Source organism: Culex quinquefasciatus, chromosome 3 (genome assembly GCF_015732765.1).
Source record: "Culex quinquefasciatus strain JHB chromosome 3, VPISU_Cqui_1.0_pri_paternal, whole genome shotgun sequence".
Taxonomy (NCBI): domain Eukaryota; kingdom Metazoa; phylum Arthropoda; class Insecta; order Diptera; family Culicidae; genus Culex; species Culex quinquefasciatus.
The window spans coordinates 91,100,602-91,117,887 of NC_051863.1; the positions used below are offsets into that span (position 1 = coordinate 91,100,602).

The window sequence follows — 17,286 nt, forward strand, 5'->3', positions numbered from 1 at the left end:
GGAATCTCGCAATCGAGAACGCCAAGGCAATGCTGTAGAGCGAATAATTTGATTTGATTTTTGATTGCCCCAAGGCGTATGGTTCGATAAATTGTAACCGTTCACCAAACCGAGCTAGGGAAAGCCTGTAACACAGTGGCTTATGCGCCACTCTCAAGTTGAGAGACCACTTGTCATGTTTTAATTGCCCGACTAAGCATGAGGTTTAATTCTTTCAGGGTCGTTAATACGGTTTAAATGCGCGAAACGTCAGATCTGTTCAATACCAAGAGTTGCTCGAAATCAGGTAGATAATAAACAGTGTGGCAAACAAAGCCTTAATCGACTATTTGAATCCAGAAGGTTCACAGCGAAACACTTTTCAACCATTCAAACCGCTAAAGAGAATCGGAAAATAAGGAATGGATATCCAAAAACGAACGTAAAGAACGTAAATAATAAAACAGTGTGAGTGATTTAAGGCATGAATTTATTTCTGGTTCCAAGAACCATCAAACTTTTTACTCCGTCGAAACCAAAGAAAAACTAAAGATTTTTCATTTCACTTTCTTTAATCCCTCACAAACCTATCCCCTACAATCTCCCTAGCATTGGACAGCCCCCGGGAAAAACCTCATGGCCATGATAAAATTTTCCCACATACCTGCGCAGGTTTTCGGACTTACGGTGGTGTGCGTGAGCGCGGCGAATCCGCCGCCGATGAACACGTTGCTCCGATGCCGGCGCCGCTCCGATGAACACGCTGCTGGCAGTGTGGATGTCGCACGACCAGGGGTGTGCGACGCTTCGTGGTGTTCCTTCAGCGCGCTGCAACAGGCGCGTTTAGTAGTCCTCCCAGTGGTCCGCTGCTTGGTAAACGACGAACTCGTTCGGTTCGGCCTTGGGCCGCAAGATGGCGTCTGGGTTTGCTCCGATAACCGGCGTGTTCGGTGTGGTGACACGCGGGGGTCGCTCGTGTGCAAATTGGCCGAATTAAAGGTGCAGAGGGTGGCGCGGCTGGCGGAAGACTTCCGGTTTCGGGGCCAGAGAGCACTACGCACGACGAATCGAGCTAATCCGGATTATTTCCGCAGGAAGGGACGCTGGGGTATCAATACCGGCCTTCACGTACTACTGTTTCCGTCTACACAACCGATAAAGGCCACGGGAACCCTCCCCTTGGACTGGCAAACACTGAACGTAATTGGCGCGCACAGCGAATACCGGCTCTCGGCTGTCACCTCTTTGGTGACTTTAAACGACGGTGGCAATTGACGACCACTGCGTTAATTTCGTTACGGTTAATTTAACGAACTTGCCACTCGCCTCTGTTTAGCTACCCCAATGGGCGGGCCGTAACGTGGCACACGAGCTTGCGACCCTTTAATCGCTCCTAGCACAAGATGGCGGCGCTGCCAGGCAGCTTGCCCAAAATCCGAACTTTAACCTCCAAACGACAAGATGGCGACGCTTGTAGCTGATCGCCTCGACGCACGAAATCCGCAGACCCCGCGAAGAAAAATCCAGCCCGTAATAAAAAGCGCCGTGGGACGACGCTGCTGTCCAATGCAACTAATTAGCTCCCACAACTCCTAATATAATTCAATTACTTTACCTTTTATTTTACGAAAGATTATTTCACTAAAGAAGTTCGACGCGAAATTTATTTAAGTTTCAATAAATTCGAAAGAACTACAAAAAATGGATAGGAAAATATTTAAGTTAATTCACTTCAAAGCACTCGCACCATATACACTTTTACCTTAGAAAAATTGAACGTAAAAAGGAAAAAATTAACTTTTATAAAGATTGCTCGCGACGCGCACTTCTTTATTCCAGCCGCTCCGTAATCGAAATGGACGAGTTGGAAAACTTTTCTAGCCAGCAACCCTCTTCGTCATGACTCAGAGGATTTTTGACATTTGTGTTACCCAATGGAATTAAATAGTTAAGAATAATTCAATTTTTTTTTAAACTAAGTATTTACTGCCACCTATATTTTGAACTGCAAATTTTCTAACCACCCACATGCACACTCTTGGTATTTACAGATACGACCCCGCACGCAAAACTCGCAATACTTTATAGCAAACTAAAAATACAACCAACGTACTCAAGAACGTACCCATGGTATTTAAGACTTACTAATACTATAACCCTGCAGCCAAGAAACAAGCTTTCGCTTATTGGAAACGAACCTTAGAATATGAGTAGGGTAAAGATGTGCATTATTTCTACCAATTAAATAAAAAAATAAACTATAAATTCCCAAATCAACGCAGAACGTTACATCACACCACGCAATTTTATGAAAATTTGATCAATGAAAATTGATCAAATTTTCATAACCCAAATATAAACTAAAAAATAACTCCATTAAGAAATAAACAACTAACTATAAGTAAACATATTTACAATTGTTTAACTTTTATAACAAATACTAAAGAAAAAAAGTTCAAACCATGTAGTAGTGAAAGAAATTGTGTTTGCATCCGTCATCAAATCCTGCAAGGGTTTCTTAAAAACAACAACAAAATCAAAAATAACTGCTTGTCTATATTATTGGGCCTTTCCCAATCGCAGCATAGAACGCAGAATATCAAAACCACCTCTCAACTCAAAACGTAAACAAAGCTTGTACCGCGTCTACCATATCGGAAATGTCCCGACAACTCGTAAACTCATGTATTCACTTAAAATTTTGCTTCAAATCAACAACATCAATCCAAATATTGACTCCTTGATTGACTTTCGGCACTTTCGTAAACTTTGGTTAATTTTACAGCTTCCAAAAATCTAAACATCAACCGTCAGTTTGACACATCTATAGAAATTTGGTTGCTATAAATTAAAACTTGTGCGACAGTCGCGCAACACCATACTGCAACATTCAACTGACAGCATTAAAAGCAACCCTGCAAAGCTTTGACAGCGTCGCTGACAGATTTCGAAACAAAACAAACGTGGGAAGGAATTTATGAATTCACGTGAAAAATCTCGGAAAACGGAAAAACTGCAAACTAGTGGCCTAAATCTGGAGAGTATTTGGTAATTCTACACAAAATTCATTATTCTAACCGTTTTCTACTTATTTCTAGGAAAAATTAACAAAAAAAATATCAGAGAACCGCAAAAGAAAATCATCTACGTTGCTACGACTCAACTGGCCAACAACAATGGGAATTTATGCTGCTGTAAACAAGAATGGAGCCTACATACTTATGCTACAAATTACAATCTACAAAATAATCAATGAAAAGTGACAACGCACGAAAAATCAGAATAGAAAATATTTACAATGGAAAAAAAATACAGTGAGTTATGTTTATGTTGTTTAATTACAGAAAAAAGTGTTTGTCAATGCATGCACATCAACGTTGTTATGTTTACCGTTACTAGGGTGGTACCTAGACGTTTTTTTTTAGGCAAAGCCGTTGTAAAATTCTAAAAGAAGATGTCATAGCTGGTCCACCCTAAGGTTAGAACTTTTTGAGAAACGAGGCATGGAAAATACCGATCGATTTCCCTGATAAATCCTCTAATTGGTAGCTATCCCCTAACACTTTGCTGACAATCGCTTCCGTGTACTTGGGTGCGAGCTTCGCGCAAAAGTCTTTCCCCTTATGAGACAAGAATGTACTTTTCTTGAGGACCTTTTCACCTACTTGATATTTCGGTGCTTTTACGTTGGAACGTAAATTGTAATATTTTGCTTGTTTTGTGTACGCGTTTTTGAGGTTCATTCTTACTTGTTCATACAATTTCTTTCTTTCTTCGTCGTTTATTTCCATTTCTTGACTCTGAGCGTTAGTTTCCCTTATCATGTCGTATTCTCGACCGTCAGAAATCATATTTCGGCCAAACGTGAGAAAGTAAGGTGTATATTTAGTTGAATCGTGAGTTGCATTCCTAATCGCGTTTGCTATGTTTTGTATGTTATCCGCCCATGTTTTATGATTCGATTTGATCGTTGCCCTAATCGCTGTGGTGATCACCCTGTTTGCCCTCTCTGAGTTATTAACTTGGGGGTGGTATGACGGGGTGAGCCAATGGTTGATTCCATAGTGTTTTAACAAGTCTGCAAACATTTTAGAAGTGAACTGACTTCCGTTGTCAGATAGAATTATTTCCGGTACGCCAAATAATAGAAAAATTGATTGTTCTAGAAAATGAACTAGCGTACTCGCCGTCGCTCTCCTAAATGGTTGTATTAGTACAAATTTTGTAAAAACATCTGTTACTACTAAAAGGCAAGTGCTCCTAGCTTTGCCCGAAGGTGGAAACGGGCCTAAGTAGTCTAATGTAATAAATTGCCATGGATAATCACAATTCTGTTTTTGAGAACCCATCGGTGGGGTGGTATTTATGTTGGTACTTTTGGACGTTTTACACGGTAAACAGGATTTGCAGTAAACTTTGGTTTCCTGAGCCATTTTGGGCCAAAAATAACGTTCTCTTAGCTTCGCGATGGTTTTTTCGTATCCTAAGTGACCTGGTTCGTGGGCTACCCTAATCAAATCACTTCTTTCGCTCATCTGAGGATAGTACTTCCAGAGAAAACGTTTATCCTGAACGGTGTTCGAATCGTGGACGTATTTGAAAATTTTATTGCCTGCCACCTTAAAGTCGGAAAATTTGTTGCTATTTTTTCTAATCCTGTCGCGCAACTCGGCGTAGTCGTTGTCTACCGTTTGAAGTGTTTCTATTCTAGATAAACAATCCGCTAATATGTTATCTTTTCCTTTTCTATATTGAATTGAGAAATCGTAGGACTGAAGTTTCAGTGCCCAGCGCAGTAATCGCGAATTTCCGTTCGTGGCGGAGATTGAAAATAACCATGTAATGCTTTTCGCGTCGGTAATTACAGCAAACGTTGTTCCCTCAACATAATGTCTGAAATTCTCTACTGCTAGGACTACCGCTAGACACTCTTTTTCTGTGGCCGCGTATTTACGTTGGGTACTTGAAAGTTTTTTACTATAATACGCAATTATTCTTCTCCCATCTGGAAAATCTTGTAACAATGCTGCGCCGACTGCGAGTTCGGATGCATCGGTTTCAATTATGAATGGACGATTGTAAATCGGGTTCGCGAGTACGGGCGACGAAGTTAGGACCGACTTAAGTTCTTCTAGTGCACTTTCTGCTGCTTCTGTCCACTTGAACTTTTTTTCCTTTTTTAGAAGATCAGTAATAGGTGCTGTCACGTGACTGTAGTTTTTGATAAATTTTTGGTAAAAACCCATTAAACCCATCAATCTTCTTACATCTCTGATGCACTTTGGACGAGAGTAGTTGAGAATCGGTTCTAGTTTGCTGCTGTCAATGGCTAAGCCATTTTCTGTCAATAAATACCCTAAATATCTAACTTGATTTCGACAAAATCTACTCTTCTCGACTGAGATTGTTAAATTAGCTTTCTTCAATCTTTCGGCGACCTCTCTCAAGAGCCTAAAATGTTCTTCTAACGATTCAGTTGCCACCACCACGTCATCTAGGTAGATGAACACGTACGGCTCTAAATCGAACCCAATTGCTTTATTCATTAACCTACTCATAGTGAATGGAGCATTTTTGAGACCGAAGGGGACTACTTTAAATCGAAATAGGCCCTTTGGGGTTCTAAAAGCTGTCAAATTTCTTGAAGATTCCTTTAAGGGGATTTGAAAATATGCATCTTTTAAATCGATTATGCTAAAATATTTGGCCTTCTGCAGTCTGTGGAAAATTTCATTCATGTTTCGCATAGGATATGCATCTTTTTTAGTAATGGAATTTATTCTTCTTGAATCAAGACAAACGCGTAGTTTACCGTTGGATTTCTTTACTGGTACTAAAGGACTAGCTGATTCACTGGTGCATTCCTCAATAACGTCTAATTGTTCGTATCTTTCTAATTCTTTTTCAATTTTCTCCCACATGCTTGGTGAATATTTGTACATAGGTAAATCTCTCATTTTTGCCCCTTCCATTATTTCGATTTCGTGTTCAATTAGAGTGGTTCTACCAAGTTTAGATTCGCTAGTCCACTGAAAATGTTTTAAAGTTTCCGTTAACTTTTCTCTTTCTGGAGAAGTTAGTTCGTGTTCAGTTTCTATATTTTCAATGGCCTCTTCCGGATTGTTTGGAAGTTCCAGGGAAGGCACGTCGAGTGACTCATCTTCTTCTGGTTGAGCACGATGGAAAAATTGTTCTTGTTCAGTCAATTCTAGTGCACAAACAGTTAAATTAATCTCATTTTCCCTGTTGATATATTGATCTACCAACAATTCTTCCGTCGTTAAATTCCCAATTGGTTCACCATTAACATCTAAAAGGTCAATATCGGTCATTCTACCCTCTCCTTGGATCATTGGGCGAATCTGAAAAGCGTTCCAAAAATCCATTCCTAGAATCAGTGGCTTAGAAAGTTGTGGCACAATAATAGTTGGAATTACCCTAGTCACCCCCGCAAATGTATAGGGGATGTTGGCGTATCCTAAGCATTCGTGTTCCGTGTTGTCTGCTGTGCAAATTGAAACACTTGCTTTAAACAGTTTAAGACCATGTTTTCGTAAAAATTTAGTTGAATTTAGGACACTTATATTAGCTCCCGAATCCAACAAAGCGATAATATCGCTATCAAAAATGGAAACCTTAATTTTTGGACTTAAATTTGGATCAACTCTGATAGTCAAAACCTGCTTAAATTTTTGAAATTGTGTCTCTTCTATATTCGGGTTTGGAGGAACCTCTTTCTTAAGCGGAATGAGTGGGTTCCCGAAGAACATTCCGCCTCTAGTTTAACGATTGCTGATGATTACCTGAGCTATTCTGGGTGCGTGCTTGCACCTGTTGAATAGGGTGGTTCATTTCACACGTTCGAGTGGTACGTCCAATATTTCCACACGCGTAACAAAACACTAGTTTAGTTTCCCTGCATGTTCTCCAATGATGACCCATTTTTCGACAATTCCAGCACAAAATCTCTGGATCTTCAGTTACCTGTGCACTTCGCGACTCAACCGATTGTCCGTTTGGTTTTGAGGGTTTCCTATCATCTTTGAACTTCCGCTGAACTGCGTTTACTGAAGCTTCTTCTTCTGACGAGTACTCGTCTTCAAAACCATCCTGACCTCTTACATGCTGAATTTCATTTCTTGAGTGTCCTCCCGACCTGTACAACGTTGGGTCAGTTGCGTCGATTCTGCGGTTAACCGCTAATAACTCATCTAGGTTGTTCACCGTTACAGTTACAAGTTTGGACCTGTAATGGGGTCGCATTTTATCCCATACCAACTCAAAAATTTCCCGTTCAGAAAGTGGGTGTTTAAGACACTGATTTAATCTTTCTACCTCGTTGACATAAGCAACAAATTTTTCACCCCTCTTTTGCTCTAGATCTTTAAGTTGCGCACGTATTCCTCGCTCCCTATTCGGATTTCCAAAACGGAACCTAATTTCCCTCTCAAATCTGTCCCATGTCTATGCTCTCGGGTGAACCACCAATCATTAGCTTCCCCTTTCAGTTTGTAATGAATTTTATTCAATAGTTCGTGCTGTCCTACCTGTTCATGTCTAGCTAATTTTCGAATTCTTGTTAAAAAATCTTCAACTTGGAGCGATTTGACATCTCCACTGAAGCTGATGTCCCAGTGCTCAACCCTGGAGTGTCGGTTTCCTCCTCTTGGGTACCGCTCTCTGCTATACTGACGTCTTCGATGTCCTGACTCTGGATATCCCTCCCCTGAATCACTACTGTTCGGTGAAGATCTGTTCCGTCTGAGGTTTCTATTTCTATTTCTCTCCCTGTGTCGCCTCTGTCGATCGGTTGAAGATTCCTCAAATGAATTTTGGTCTCTGTGCCTATGGTTATGCCGACCCCGTCGAGCTGGTGAAGCATCTTTCGAGCGGTTTCGGTATTTGCCTACGTGCCTATCGCGTCGATCTGGCGACGAATCTATCGAGCGGTTTCGGTTTGTACCTCCGTGCCGTTCCCGTCGATCTGGCGACGAATCTATCGAGTGGTTTCGGTTTTTACCTCCGTGCCTATCCCGTCGATCTGGTAAAGAGTCTATCGAGTGGTTTCGGTTTTTACCTCCGTGCCTATCCCGTCGATCTGGTAAAGAGTCCTCCGAAGACCAACAAAATCTGGAGCGATTCCGTGTACCTTTTTCCCCTGGTTATTTTTATACATTTCATTTTTTCCAACAACTCCTGACTCACTATCCTGAAATTCCCCAAGACCTCCAGATTCCTTCTTATAACTGTTTCCTTTATTTCTACCTTGAGTAGAGTTTAGATCCAGATATTGTTTTAGTAACTCTGCTAAATCATCTTTCGAAACCAGAGGTTTTTTTGGTTTGGTCCCGGTTCCTGTTGAGTTAGTTTTGTCCTTCCCTGTTCCAAAAAGTTTCGGTTTTCCTTTCTCATAATTATGTTTACTATCCTCTCCCGACTCGGTCTCGACTTCATCGAGCCCTTTCTGAGGGGTCTTGTACTTTTGAACTAGCGCAGACTTATCAGGGTTTCTCCATGATTTGTTTGCTGCTTCCTCATCATGTTTGCTTTCTTTGTCGGTCTCAGATACTAATTCAGTTGGGTCATATGTTACTCTTTGTTTATGTCCCCTTAAGATGTTCTCCACTAATTTGCACATTTCCGTACGTTTTATAATTTCGCTATCATTATTAGCCGTTGCTGCTGTCAGCCTTCTCAGAAAGTGTCGCAAACGTGACACGTCTCTGTACTCAAATTTTGTCCTTAATCTTTTATCAGCATCTCCAATTTGTGGAATTAGAATATCGATCTCCTTTAAAATATTGAACTCAAAATAAACCGGAGCTGGATTACTTCTTTCATCCTTGAAAATTGCCCTGAGAAGTCTTCTTTTCTCACTCAAATTTTGATCAGCATCATATTCCCTTTTCATCGTCAACTCGAAATCCACCTCCTCCTCTTCCAAATATTCAGGATTCGGTAAAATGTAAAATCGAACCATTTTGACACTTTAAATTTAAAAATCTAAACGAAAGTTAAGAAACTCCAATTCAATATTAAACTACAACCAATTTAGAATATGGAAAAAAATATATATATACAAAACGCTGAGTTCAATAAAAAAAAATATCGAAAATATTAAAAAAAAAATAATAATAATAGATGGAGGATGCAAACGCAATATTCGAAAATATATTCTCCCTTCCTTGTAAAGTATCAGAGGGAAAAAAAAAACAATTTAGACAAGGCAATCTCGAAAATGATATTTATCAATTTTGCGTTGGGCGCCAATGTAACCGTTCACCCAACCGAGCTAGGGAAAGCCTGTAACACAGTGGCTTATGCGCCACTCTCAAGTTGAGAGACCACTTGTCATGTTTTAATTGCCCGACTAAGCATGAGGTTTAATTCTTTCAGGGTCGTTAATACGGTTTAAATGCGCGAAACGTCAGATCTGTTCAATACCAAGAGTTGCTCGAAATCAGGTAGATAATAAACAGTGTGGCAAACAAAGCCTTAATCGACTATTTGAATCCAGAAGGTTCACAGCGAAACACTTTTCAACCATTCAAACCGCTAAAGAGAATCGGAAAATAAGGAATGGATATCCAAAAACGAACGTAAAGAACGTAAATAATAAAACAGTGTGAGTGATTTAAGGCATGAATTTATTTCTGGTTCCAAGAACCATCAAACTTTTTTACTCCGTCGAAACCAAAGAAAAACTAAAGATTTTTCATTTCACTTTCTTTAATCCCTCACAAACCTATCCCCTACAATCTCCCTAGCATTGGACAGCCCCCCGGGGAAAAACCTCATGGCCATGATAAAATTTTCCCACATACCTGCGCAGGTTTTTCGGGCTTACGGTGGTGTGCGTGAGCGCGGCGAATCCACCGCCGATGAACACGTTGCTCCGATGCCGGCGCCGCTCCGATGAACACGCTGCTGGCAGTGTGGATGTCGCACGACCAGGGGTGTGCGACGCTTCGTGGTGTTCCTTCAGCGCGCTGCAACAGGCGCGTTTAGTAGTCCTCCCAGTGGTCCGCTGCTTGGTAAACGACGAACTCGTTCGGTTCGGCCTTGGGCCGCAAGATGGCGTCTGGGTTTGCTCCGATAACCGGCGTGTTCGGTGTGGTGACACGCGGGGGTCGCTCGTGTGCAAATTGGCCGAATTAAAGGTGCAGAGGGTGGCGCGGCTGGCGGAAGACTTCCGGTTTCGGGGCCAGAGAGCACTACGCACGACGAATCGAGCTAATCCGGATTATTTCCGCAGGAAGGGACGCTGGGGTATCAATACCGGCCTTCACGTACTACTGTTTCCGTCTACACAACCGATAAAGGCCACGGGAACCCTCCCCTTGGACTGGCAAACACTGAACGTAATTGGCGCGCACAGCGAATACCGGCTCTCGGCTGTCACCTCTTTGGTGACTTTAAACGACGGTGGCAATTGACGACCACTGCGTTAATTTCGTTACGGTTAATTTAACGAACTTGCCACTCGCCTCTGTTTAGCTACCCCAATGGGCGGGCCGTAACGTGGCACACGAGCTTGCGACCCTTTAATCGCTCCTAGCACAAGATGGCGGCGCTGCCAGGCAGCTTGCCCAAAATCCGAACTTTAACCTCCAAACGACAAGATGGCGACGCTTGTAGCTGATCGCCTCGACGCACGAAATCCGCAGACCCCGCGAAGAAAAATCCAGCCCGTAATAAAAAGCGCCGTGGGACGACGCTGCTGTCCAATGCAACTAATTAGCTCCCACAACTCCTAATATAATTCAATTACTTTACCTTTTATTTTACGAAAGATTATTTCACTAAAGAAGTTCGACGCGAAATTTATTTAAGTTTCAATAAATTCGAAAGAACTACAAAAAATGGATAGGAAAATATTTAAGTTAATTCACTTCAAAGCACTCGCACCATATACACTTTTACCTTAGAAAAATTGAACGTAAAAAGGAAAAAATTAACTTTTATAAAGATTGCTCGCGACGCGCACTTCTTTATTCCAGCCGCTCCGTAATCGAAATGGACGAGTTGGAAAACTTTTCTAGCCAGCAACCCTCTTCGTCATGACTCAGAGGATTTTTGACATTTGTGTTACCCAATGGAATTAAATAGTTAAGAATAATTCAATTTTTTTTTAAACTAAGTATTTACTGCCACCTATATTTTGAACTGCAAATTTTCTAACCACCCACATGCACACTCTTGGTATTTACAGATACGACCCCGCACGCAAAACTCGCAATACTTTATAGCAAACTAAAAATACAACCAACGTACTCAAGAACGTACCCATGGTATTTAAGACTTACTAATACTATAACCCTGCAGCCAAGAAACAAGCTTTCGCTTATTGGAAACGAACCTTAGAATATGAGTAGGGTAAAGATGTGCATTATTTCTACCAATTAAATAAAAAAATAAACTATAAATTCCCAAATCAACGCAGAACGTTACAAAATGTCCCCGGTAGAACCTTCCCTAAGGGCACTGGCCACTCCGGGTGTGGCCGATAGCCTACCAAATTGTTCCCAATCACTTCGGTATGCCGGTGACCGTTCTGGCAACCGTCAATAACTTCTTGGACCTCCTCTCAAGTTTGTGCACCACCTGTTTCTTTCAACGTGTGCGTTTGTGTGTAAGCAATAAAATTCCCAACGTAAGGACCGTCTTTGATGAAAGTCTGATGTACACTAAATCCTCCAGAGGCTAACTTTTAGCTTAAATAGTTGGCACGGCATCCACGCAACAGAAACAAAATGTCACGCCGAGGGCATGCGACGGTAACGCTACATTTTCGAAAAATTTTGCATTGACACCGCAGATAGAGCTTTAAGACAAAGTCCTTTGTCAAAAAGTCAATAAATTTCGAAGATCGCGATGGCTGTTACCACGCACTGCAAACTAACCAGAGAAATGTTTTATTGATTCCAAAATCGTAATCTTACTAGTTTTAATTGGTATTTACAAAGTGTCCCGAATTTGGCAACTTGAATTTTCAATTATTGTTAAAATACAAATAAATGTAAAAATAGGCATATTGCAAAACAATTGACAGTCTTAAACGCTTCAAATAGAATAATTAATTTAACTTTGAAAAACGACAAAAAAATGAAATAAGCGACACCAAAATCGAGACATTACAAAAATAGTAACGTTAGTACACTGCCGCTCTAATCGAGTCCGTTCAAATGTAACAGCAAGCTGACGTGTTACGGTTTTCTGGAACAAGGTACTAAAGTGTATTGGTTTATCTGATACATAGAAAAAAAATCATGGTAATATTACATCTGGGAAGGGGTACATCTTTTATGTCAGAAAAAAGGTGTAATTTTACCTCTGGAAATGTGTAATTTTACCACTTTTCTGGTGTAATGTCACTTTTTCAGTCTAAATTGAGGTAAAATTACATCATAAAAGAGGTAATATTCAACCTTCCAAAATTACAGCTTCCAAATTTACATTATTTTTTTCTGTGTAGTATACATGATTTCGAACCAATCTGCTTCGTTAACTCAATATAGACAAAATTACATATGGGACGGACTTGATTTGAGCGGCAGTACAGTTCTGTTTTTTTTTTGTTCAGACGGTTCACCTAAACTAAACTAAAAAAAAACGGAATCGATGTACAGTGAAAACTCTTTTTACGCGGTGCGTTACGTTTTACTGATTTGTCGATTTCTCTGGAACGACGCAACATTAAAAGCAATTTGCAGGTTTTGTTCAGACCTACAAAACGCTTTTTGAAGCTTGCAAAAATATTGTATGGTTTAAGAGAAATCTACGAAACAAAAAGCGTAACGCCACCGCGTAAAAAGAGGTTTCTCTGTAACACCTTATAATGTGGCCCTCTTAAACCTTGCAGTTTCGTCAACGGATCCCCAGGCGTGTATCGTTCTTTGTGCGACAAGACTCCGCCTCCCGGGTCTCCTAAGTGTGAAGGTATGGCACGGGGAGAGGGCACCGAATACCTATATTAACAATTAGAATTTTTGCGTCTGCCTCGGGATTCGAACCGGCGACCTCTGGATTGTGAGTCCAGTGCGCGGTCCGATTAATCCACACAGGCACACAAACTAAACTATGTTCACAGTTTTGCACCAGATGGATCCAATAACTGAAAAATTAAAACAATTGATTTAATGAATAAAAGTATGTTAGTATGTATGTTTGTATAAGTACACAATAAAATGGAAATGGGTAAAAAAAATAAAAAGGGATGAAAGAAAAAAAATTAAGAGCAAAATGCAATAATCAACAGCATAGATGATCTCTTTCTTACCAATCGAAATACATTACACAAACTCTCTTGCATACTTACCGCTCTGCTCCCTCTAATTAATGTGGTAATGCACACACCACCAGCTCTATGGCCCACACGTTCCGCATGTTGCCAAAGGCAAACCAGCAAGGACTTTCGCTCTCTCGCGAAACCAGCATTGCACACAGTCGGGTGAGCATCATAGCAAGCTGCGCGATGATATTAAAGGTCACCAACGCAACTACCAATTCTGCAGTCCGTCAAACCAGCTACGAATCGGTATTTAATTATTTGATGGGCAGAGTTCATCGTGCACCCTTTCAATTATCACCCGAAATTATTACTACACTTTGCGCCACACACATTAAAAAAAATTACTCAAAGCACCAGCACCTCGAAAATATCATCTTTTCTTATTGATAATAGAGTTTGTTCTTTCTTCATCCACCTGCTGCAATAACATTTTCCGAGTCCGGAAACTTTATCGAACCGCCCTCATAATAAGCCGCTCAACAATTCAGCTGCCAACTCAGCAAACGTTGCTCACAAAATGCCCCTCTCAATAACCCACTCCTCCCCCACCACTCACTTCCTACACTAAAATTTTCACCAGCTGCAGGCACAGTTTTTTACACCTCAATTTTGAAATTTAGAATCAAGTTTCACAATTTTACAAAATAAACTCGAAAAAATCGAGCAATTTTACAATTTTTCAGTCGCTTTGAGACGAACATTGTTTTCAGACTAACACCCAAAGTCTGGCTTCAAAAACACTATTTGATGACCGAGATTTCACGTCAAAATGTCACAACGCCCAATCCACGCGAACACCTCCGAAAATCCGTCGGAATTCTGGTTACACTTTAACCCACCAAACTCCGGTGAAGTACAACACGGATTCTGTAAACCGGATAATCGACCCGCGAAATTAACCCATCCGGAAAATTTTTTAATAACGCGTACCGGAACACACCACAAGCAAAGAATTCCGAACGAGAAGACCTAAACAGTCCAAAATTATTGGATAGTTAATTAAATCATTAAAAGAAGTGCTGTTTTGTTGTGAAAATGCTAGTGACCATGGCTGATTTCAGATGTGGAACTCAAAACACTCATTTTTGCGAAAACGACAGTTAATTGTCAGTCATTGTTTTGAATGCTGCGTAACATGTCGAATAAAATATTTGTAGACAAATATCTGCTCGAAATTGTGATTTTATTGATTTTTTCATCAAAACACCTTCATAGGGTCCACTATAGGAAAGGGGTCCACTAATGGATAACATACCCTACCATACACTATCATCCCAACTCAGCAATAAAAGAGAGCTTCTTACCTTATCAGTGCATATCCGGACGACATTCGATAACTCTTGAACAGTCAGATCAATACATTTAAGAATAGGTTCTTTAAGCTGAGCAATCTGCCTTTTTACGATTGCTTCAAACGCCATATCAGGAGTGAAGAGTCCTACACGAATACCGTGAATGTTGCGAATTGCAAAGGAAATTTCTCGGCGTAGTTCTTTTTCATCACAAGACATTTTTACAATTTCGAAACGCAATCTTTCATGAAATATTCGATTGATTTTAGCTCCACCAGACAATTCGTTTGTATTGACCAGTGCTGAACCTGAACCTTCTATTGTTCGTTCAAAATCAGATTGTAGTTGCTGTATCATTCTGAAAGGTAAATTAAAAAGTAAATTTAATAAAAAAACAATGTTTCTAATAACTACACCATTTAACAAAAAAAGTTGGCGAATCAAGGTGATTCTCGAGGACACTAAAAATATGCAACCTAGCAAATCCAAGTGTTCATTCACTTGAGCTACCCAAAATAAGTAATATTCAAATCAACCTGATTGGTTCAGTGCGACTACTACCGGTCGGCCGGCGAAGTGGTAGCGTGGGGGGGGGGGTCAGAATGGGCCACCCTTGGTTTTGGGCTTTCGATTGATTTAGGCCAACTATGAGGCAAGGGTATGACAGCAGGCTTAGACGAATGGTTACGCTGTCCTCTTAGCAAGCGGATGATTAAGGGTTCGAATCCCATCTGCTCCAACCTTCCATCGGATGGGGAAGTAAAACGTCGGTCCCGGACTTGGTTGTTGTTAGGCCGTTAAGTCATTCCAGGTATGGGAGTCGTCTCTTTGCTAAAAGTACAAACAAACCTGCTCCGGTGGCATCGCTGGCGGCGGTTGGACTCGCAATCCAAAGGTCGTCACCCTGGGGTGGAAGGTTCCTTGGAGTAGAAAGAGGTTTGGGTGCCCTCCTCATTCAAGCCTTCGGACTCCTTAGTTCGAACAGAAACCTTCAAAAGAGATCACAAAAGACCTGGGGCCTGGGGGTCGTGAATGTGGATGGTTTGTTTTTTTGTTTTGTTTGTATAAGGCAAGGGTCTTATAAGGATGTGTTCTCAAGTTCTCATAACTTCTGAATTCACGTCACGTTTTTGGCTTATTCACGCATATTTTTCACAGGAAAATGACGTGAATGATTTAACGTCGGACGTAAATTGCATGCAAATTGCAGTTTGCCATAACGATTTGTTTACAAACAATTCGAATTTGCATTTGAATGTCATTGAAAATTTTGCTAACTTTAATGATTTTAGAAAATTTATCCGGATTTCTTTGATGTGCCAAACTGAGGTCGGCATCGATCGGATCGAAATCGAGGAATTGGCAGGGAAGCTGGCCACTGCAAGATCAACTATATCCATCCGCCGTCGGAAACAGATCGAGTCGCATCATTTTTATGTCATGCTGCCACAACAGAATGACATAAAAAATGCGGTGGCGCCGGTTCCGTTGCAATCGCTGATTAACCGACATCAGCAGAGGCAGCTGAGATGATTCGTCAGTTATTTGACGAAAAAGACTTTTGTAGAATTGAGAAAATCTAAGTTTGTTCCAACGCAATTTTTTTGTTAATCATATTCAACAAAAATTTGGTTGATCCAAACCTCGAACAGGCTGATTCTACAAAACATTTTTCTGTGTGAAGCAAAGGTGGTGATGTGTATCAAACCCTATTAAAGTGCTTTGTAAGTCAATGCTTTAAGCTGTCAGGAACTTGCAGTTATACCAACGTTAAGAAATGTTAAACTACCTTATATAAAGCGCCCTGCGCTAGTGATTCGTCCGTTTTCGTCAACGGACCCTGGACGAGTCGGGTCCGTTAACAGAACGAGGATTGAACCACCAACTTCTTGGTTATTGATCCGACACGCTACCACCGCGCCATGGACGCTTGATGAATTGTGAGATACAGAGCACCAACATATCCTTTTTTCTGGAGTGTTGCTCGGAGACGCACCAGCATTATATGTGTTAGTGAGAACTGCAGATCGCTGAAATGTTTACACGCGGGCAAAAATGATCTACGGGCTTGCTGCAAAAAATGTTATAAAATGTGACATTTTCTGCAGCAAATCCGCTGTTGCAGATTTTGAGATATATTTTTCCTTTGGGTGTAGGAGTTCTGTCATGTCCAACCTAAAGCCCCTACTGGAGGTGCAGGCTGCAAAATGATGAATCCCTCAACTTTCCGGCTTCGTGGCACACAAAAAGCAGTATTGGGTTCTTTAAGTTTAGCGATTTAAAACATAGCAACAATCTTCACTGAATGCCAGCTGTAAAAACAATGATGGCCAGAATCGTGAGTTTCTGGTATATCAGTGCTACCGGAATTAGGAATCCGCAAGTGTCCACCGGAATGTCCATCACAATCAAATCACAATCGTGCCGCCAGCAGAGGAAACCTTTGCCCAGAGCGGTGTCTTCCTGATGTCTGCCCAACAACCCTAAACCCACGAACCATTGCATATTGAAAAAAATGATATGATTTTTGTGAAATAAACTTGGCTTTTATGCGGCATTAGAGGGTGACGATCGGGAATTCCCGGAAAAAAATTCCCGGGAAATCGACCATTTTTGGACCTCTCGATTCCCGGGAAATTTTAAACTTATAAATATCGAAGGACCATGGTGTAAGGGTAAGCGTGGTTGCCTCTCACCCAGTCGGCCTGGGTTCGATCCCAGATT

General features: G+C 41.0%; 1 protein-coding gene across 6 annotated transcripts in view; it reads right to left on the reverse strand.

Moving 5' to 3' along the window:
- Positions 1–17,286, reverse strand: part of LOC6051347 (dynamin) — a 515,697-nt gene that overhangs the window by 400,646 nt on the left and 97,765 nt on the right. For all 6 annotated transcript variants that reach the window (XM_038263306.1, XM_038263308.1, XM_038263307.1 and 3 more), the window contains one exon: positions 14,575–14,920. In XM_038263306.1, the coding sequence (XP_038119234.1) occupies positions 14,575–14,920 (346 nt within the window). The remainder of the gene's footprint in view (positions 1–14,574; positions 14,921–17,286) is intronic.